This window comes from Lycium ferocissimum, chromosome 7 (genome assembly GCF_029784015.1).
Source record: "Lycium ferocissimum isolate CSIRO_LF1 chromosome 7, AGI_CSIRO_Lferr_CH_V1, whole genome shotgun sequence".
NCBI lineage: Eukaryota > Viridiplantae > Streptophyta > Magnoliopsida > Solanales > Solanaceae > Lycium > Lycium ferocissimum.
Window position 1 is genome coordinate 38,097,717 of NC_081348.1, and position 7,260 is coordinate 38,104,976.

At 40.3% G+C, this 7,260-nt stretch overlaps 1 protein-coding gene across 1 annotated transcript; it reads left to right on the forward strand.

The window, feature by feature from the left end:
• Positions 1–3,849: 3,849 nt before the first annotated feature.
• On the forward strand, positions 3,850–6,919 carry LOC132062191 (uncharacterized; the record flags this gene model as incomplete). Its single annotated transcript, XM_059454812.1, has 3 exons — positions 3,850–4,038; positions 4,128–4,230; positions 6,434–6,919. Coding segments are annotated over 3 exons (498 nt in total), but the record flags the coding sequence as incomplete, so codon positions are not given.
• Between the last annotated feature and the right edge of the window lie 341 nt (positions 6,920–7,260).

Genomic DNA, 7,260 nt, shown 5'->3' on the forward strand with positions numbered 1-7,260 from the left:
TTTTCTATAAAAGATTACATAACTAATATTACTTATTAATGATTTATTTAAAATACGTAAAAATGACGGGTCACCACAATCTTTAATAAAATTTTCGATAAAAGATTACATAACTAATACTAATACTACTTGTTAATGATTTATTTAAAATGCGTAAAATAGATGGATCACCACCCTCTTGATCCGGGCCCTTCGACCGAGAGTTACCGTATCTTCACCCCAGCATAGGTCGCAACATATACGGACATCCGACCGGCCCCCCGAGTCTCGTGTCCGTGCCGGTTGGGGACTTCGCACGGGAGATCTTAGTCGCCGCCCCCCACATCCTCGTGTCCCGGATATACTACGTCGGGGCGGTATCTACCGGTGCGTCGAAGTTGGTTTCCGGTACAACACGACAGGTCGCTAGTGACAAAGTGATTGAGGTGGCGACCGTGAGACGCACACATTTCATCTCCGCACCGCGGCGAGGCTACCATTACCCTTCGGGATGTGGAGGTCATTTTATGGGCTACGGGTTGATCGGACGCCCACCGTATATCGAGGAGCCTCCTCGTGCCGCCGCCACGGGACGAGCTGATTAGGCTCACCGGCTTGTCGCTCTCCGGATGGTCATATTTCCGCCGCAGTCGCTTTTGTTGTCGCCCCTTTACGCTCACTGCGCCTCCTGCATACGCAAAGATCCGATTGGAGAGGGCACGCCTCGGGCCGATGTCGATCGACGCGCGCGTCTATACCTACTCATCATATTCAGGGGCATCCTGTTCCCGAACACCGGGTTCGCATATGAGCCGAGGTATCTTCGGTATATCGACGATCTCGCCGAGATAGGATGTTATAGTCGGGGCGCCGCCGTGCCGGGCTACATGTATCGAGGTCTCGCCGATGTTCTGCGGGGCACGGGGTAGAGGTCCCCGCATTTTGCTCGCTCCTTCGGTGTTATATATTTAAGCGTGTGTAATTATACACAATATATATTTTTTAAAACGACGACTGATAATTTTTTTTTTAATTGACTATATCAGATATGGGTGTGGACTAGGTTGAGACCTTTTCAGCCCATACCAGCTGACCCTCCCGCTGACTATCTTACTGTCCCGATGCCATACGCGCGGAGATGGTCGCGAGGCGTAGACGCGCTTTGAGATGGTCTTTGGAAATTGGCATACTTCTTTTCGATCGCTGTTGCAGGTATATGGTTGGCTACAACATTTTAATCCGGCATCATTTGTAGAGTGGCGACTTATAGAGGGTAAAAATCTTCAACTTCGTATTTTGGACATTCAAACCATGCATTGATGGTTTTGCTCATCACGACCAAAGGATATCCATGAGTGCACGCATGTATATGGTGCCTACGACATCAGTTCTAATTGCAAGGAATGGATGCCAATGGGTCAATATTTCCTCTGCTTTCACAATTGCCGCTAACGAGAGCAACGACACACGGGGATCTTTTTGACCCATTTGAAAACTCATGTTATTAAGGATCGTACGCATATGCGTCTTTCGTCCGATCGTCATAAAGGTAAATTGCACAATATGGATAATTTACCGGGTGGCACTTCCCTTTGTTTATACCATCGATATTGTTTAAGGCAGCAGCGGGAAGTGCGAAGGTCAACGTTTCACAATGGCACTCTAAACAAATTGATGTGCAATGCGATGGAGCATCAACAACGAAATGGCCGTGAAAATGGAGTCCGATAAGGTCGGGTGAATGAACTCAGATACGTTTGGACGATTGCTCGATGTTCAAAAACGGACGCCATGCCGACGGAGGAAAAAAGATGGGGCATGCTCACAACAAACAAATTTCGAGTCTTTCAATGGCTTGTCAAATGCGCTCGAGGACTACACGTCACCGCAATGGTGAGAATGACTTTCAAGCGGTGGTGGAGCGATTTGTTGTTAGACAAGGAGCGGAGCGATATTAGCCGACGGCGGGACATGGATGCCAAAGCCTTCAAAACTATGGAGCATTATAGACAAAAATGTGAGCGTCACCAAATGACCGAGTATGACCCAATTCAACATGTGTATGAAGTTAGGACGGGTTATTATAACGGTAAGGGTGGAAACGCGCATACCGTTTACGAGGCAACAGTTAATATGCACTTGTGGTAAGTGGCAAACGTACCACGTACGCCGTGTTCTCATGTCACAAGTGCTTGCAGAGAATGAGAAAAACGGTAACAAATTATGTGGCGGGGGAATACAAGGTCCAAAGTTACCTTAGAGCATATTCGGCCAATTCCACCCACTTGGTAATGAAGCTTATCGCCAAACGAGTCGTTTTCGATGGTTGCTAACAAGGATTACATTAGAAAATTGGCATTAACTTCGAGTCGTAGACCCAATCAAATGGATGTTAGTGAAAGAACTTACTCTCGCAAGTGCTCTATATGTAAGCAATATGGCCATGACAAGCGTTCGTGCGGGCAACAAGGCCATGGTAGTACAAGCACGTCTCGAAGTAGAGCCTCTAGAACTTGAAGATTGTATTATTATTGTAATTTATTATTGTATTGCTTTGAATTAGTATTGTAATTAAATGGAATGAATTATTTTTTAATTAGTATAAACTCTCGTATTGGATGAATTATTATTAAAACACTTAAATCAAAACCCTATAAATATTACAAGTTTCAAAACTTGCTTTCGGGCACTTTAGAACCCCTAAAACGACGATCCAAACGTTTAGGTGGACTTGATGTAACGAGCCGACATTATTGTACGCAAAAAAAGAATTAAGTTTTATATAAAATATTGATATTTTGGAATTTTGAAATATGACTAATCTTTGCCCAAAGTAAAAAAAACGTGTTTGGAAAGGTAACGCAAAAAAAAAAAAAACGATTCAAAACATTAAGACGAAAATTGCGTAGTGAAAGGGTCAAACCGTATTTTTGGTAAAGTCCTTTCACGCACGAATTTCGTGCGTGAATACTACTAATGTAATTTTTTTTTTTTTTGCACTAGTTTCAACTTTTTATTTTTTGACACAAGTCATGACCTTAAAAGTCAAAAGGTGGATAAGATACTCGTTCCCCAAAAAAGGGCCAAATATAGAGAAAAAAAATCGGGGAACACCATGCAATCTGATAACTTGATTATCCTTGAGGTTGTATTTGCCTAATTTAATTGCTTGTATTGGATCTGGAGTGACGATCTCTAGAGAAAGAGTCAATGGTATAAAGTTCCTCGAAGAGAGCCCCTCTTCCTCTTTACAGTGGTAAATGACATTTAAAATTTTCTAGAAGCAAGTGGAAAATTGCTGCTCTGAAGAAACAAATAGGACTGGCTGGTAATTTTTCACCCACCCTTCCATGGTGTGGAAATATGGGACACTGAAAATCAAGAATTGAGAATACCAATCAAAAAATAAATAAATCAGGAATTGAGAATGAGAGCAATCTGTTAAAAAGTACAACCTGTTGGCATGTGTCTGATGGTAAGGCATTGTAAGATCCAAATTCTTCAGAACAACAGATGGAGTAGAGATTGAGTGTGGACAAACAGAGAAGAATTCTTAGAAGAGTTTTAGATGAGCCTTGATTGTGACATGTCCTACATATATAAATACTTCTATTTCGAGGCTCTTTGAGTCTTTGAGATGCTTCCAAGCCTGAACAAGACTTTGTACATCAGAATGTACAGCATGTCAGAGTACTAGTGGAGTGATGAGTTGAACTAGCTTTTAATGTGATGCACTTAGAAACTTATGCTATTGACTAGTGCAGTGAGATATTGACTATATTTTCTTTCCATTTAGCCCATGGGAACATTCTCATTTATTGTCTTTTATTCCATATATCTGGATGAACTGTGCTTCTCTTTTCCTGATTGTTTTCTGTCATATACAGAGGGTTCATATTTCTCTGTCGCCATTATCCCTTTCATAAGTTATTTCCTCTATGCAAGTCTAACTGTACCTCACAATGCATCTTGCAGGTTTTCCAAAAGCGATTGCCTCCAGAAGCGGTTGACCTGATTTGTCGGTTTTTCAAGTACTCACCCTATTTGAGATGCACTGCTGTAAGTCTACTTTCATTCTGAATTAATTCAATCTCATTATCTTGAGGTTTGGCTGTAGTAGCCTAATGAATTCTGCTTTAATCATGCAGTTGGAGGCTTGTATTCATCCATTCTTTGTTGAATTGAGGGATCCTAATACCCGTCTTCCCAATGGTGGCCCTCTTCCACTACTTTACAATTTTAAGCCCCAAGGTAATGTACACCAAAAGAAGGCTATTTTACCACATTGTAAGCATATTATGTGGTTGACTTATTAAATTAGATATGACTGGTTTCAGACTGAGGCGTTGGGACTAATAATCATTATTTCAACTGCAACCACATATGGGAAAGAAAAATATGAGACCTGAATTGGGCGGAGCTTTTACTGTGGATTCATATAGCTGACTTCAACTAATTCGTATTGAGGTGTAGTTGATTGATTATGATTATGTTCTAATTATGAAGGAAGCTTAACCACGACTTTTTTTATCACAACAAATAAAAACACAATTCAGTACCACACCGGCAGACTTATGCTGGTTGATTGAGCTGTTTCTGCTCCAGCATGGATCTTACTGCTTTTGCTCTAATTATTCACCATGTAGGTTAACTTATGTTGCACCTAGGATTCTAAGGAATGCGGTTAACTACCATGTGTCCAGCTGTTCAAAAATTGAAATAGCTCAGCTTCTATCGCTGATAAGCTAGTCCTATCTCTTGTAAACAAAGTGTCCCACTCTTGATGGATTATGTTTAAAACATTTCTGAAAAAATTAAAGTAATAAAAAAAAAGGGAGGTTCTGAGTTCATAATTATAGTCTCAGGAAAAGGGTTTAAGTTGTTCAGACAAAGCAAATCTCAAACTGCTTTGAAATATTTTTCCTTGAGCCGAGGGTCTATTGGAAGCAGCCTCTCTACCTTCCGAGCTAGGGGTAAGGTCTGCGTACACACTACCCTCCCCAGACACCACTTATGGGAGTACTGGGTATGTTGTTGCTGTTGTAGACCAAGCAAATCTCCAAAAAAAAGGAAAAATTAGAATAGGAGAAGAAGAAACACTAAATGAGTTATTTGCCATGGTTATAAAAAGAAACACGAAATGATTTGTTTGTAGATAGATGACTGTAATGGAACCTACTGAATGACCACGCAGATGATCCCATAACCTCGCAATATTTGGGCAAGCTAGTATATGATGATGTTTAGTTATTAATATTTTGATATGACACCATTGATCTGTTTTGCCATTGATGTTTCACATATAGCATTTTCATGATAATAGACGGAAAATTAACTTTTGGTATATATTTTTTTCTGATATGAAATGTATTTATTTCATGTCATTAGTTATGTTGCATTTTAATCTTTGCTGGATAATGTAACCAGTCAGTGTCTATGCAGCATAGCTTTGAGCATCCTGTGTTCATGTAATACTCCAATAATACATTATTTGTATGCATGAATATCAAGTCAGGTGGTTGTTTAGAGTTGATCATTGAAGTTGCCGTAACTTAGTAGTCTAATCAGGGAGGTATTTCTAATTAGAAGCTACCACTTCTGTGAATTTAGTCAATGGCATCCGATTTCACGAATTTGCTTGTCAAAATTCAATAAGCAAATCAGATGTGTTGGGGTATGCGAGAAAAATCACATTGGTATTGAAAAAAGAGCTATTTATAAGGAGTTGGATACTCTTAATGATGTGAGGCTTTTGAAAAACTGCGCTCGCCTAAAGCCGGACAATATCACATCATGTTAAGAGATTCGTTAATCGTTTTTACCAACAATCAGACGTGTAGCCAATGGTTTCATGAACGAGGAATGGCATTTATGTGACATGCATGGGTGGCGTCTTGGCTTAGTGCTCTTGTTCGCCTATGTATTTGCTTAATACCTTTACCCATAGCTTTCAAGACGATTCACCACTTTTCGATTCGGGTAAGGGACCGTGAATACCTGATTGATGCGGTGGCAGACACGTATATGTTGAATTTCGACCCGTGGTGGCCGATACAGCATGCGTGGAACTTAGTTCAAGGGAGATTGTCAACATACTTTAACAAAGACTACACGCAGAATTGAAAAGAAAGGGAGTTTACTTACAGGGCGAAATGGATACTCTTAACGACGTGAGGCTTCTTGGAGAACCGTATGGGCCCAAAGCTTTAATATCACATCACAATAAGAAAGATTCGACCTGCTTAAATTTCAACAAGACAAGCCAAGTTGAAGTGTAGATGTGGTTTGCTAATACTCCAGTGATTGGACCACAAGACTAGTAGACTTAGGCAGTACCTTTTGGCAATATTTTACTCTGTGTCTGAATATTCAATTTCTAAATTTGTGAGCCCTAAATTTTTCTCTCGCTCTTTTGATGTACGTGTCTTTTTTATTGTGGCATGCACCTTTGCAGAGCTCACCGGAATTCCTACTGAAACCTCCAGCGCGTCGTTCCAGAACATGCTCGAAGGCAGAATTTATTCATGGCTTTACGATCCTAGTGGCTATTTCACATTTTTGCCACTGTCCCTTTCTGTACCATGTGATAAATTGGTGTTTGGACATCATCCACAAGTGCTTGTTAAATGTGGTTGTAGATCAAGTTCACAGCGCTGTTAGACTTGCCGTTGCACGTATGTGAGAGAGCATCTTGTAATTTGTTCCTGATAGCTGTAACGAATACTGTGCATATATGTCAAAGCACGTTTTGTATACGTGCGAAAACACTGAGGTTTTTGGTTTGGATGAAGAAAAGCTGAAGAGGATTTTTATATAATTGTTTCAGTTTTTTGTTTTAGCCCCAATTTGCTTCATGGGCAATGCTAGCTAATTGTCATACCATAAAAGGGTAATATACGTCTTCAGTATTTCCTTGCATGTGTTATTCAGTGAAACACGATCACATATTCACGTGTTACTTTTCTAAGACTAGAAGAGCTGTTTTCAGCAAATTGGATTATTGTTGGCTTTGATAATCATATCTCCAATAGACTGTTGATATTCCAAGAGCTATCCTCATGTGGCCAATAGCAATGTGTTTCATAGGTCTTATACGGTGAGCATTGATGTACGTGCCTTGTTGCTAGATGAGTAGTAGTAGTACTCTCGACATTGTCAAGTCATTTGCTTCCATATCCACATTGTGGTTTCTTTAAACCTTGCTATAGTCGTAGCTTGAATAGGATATGGTTATAGGAACTAAATCTGTTTGCACTTTTTGGACTTTGTTTGCTCCCTATA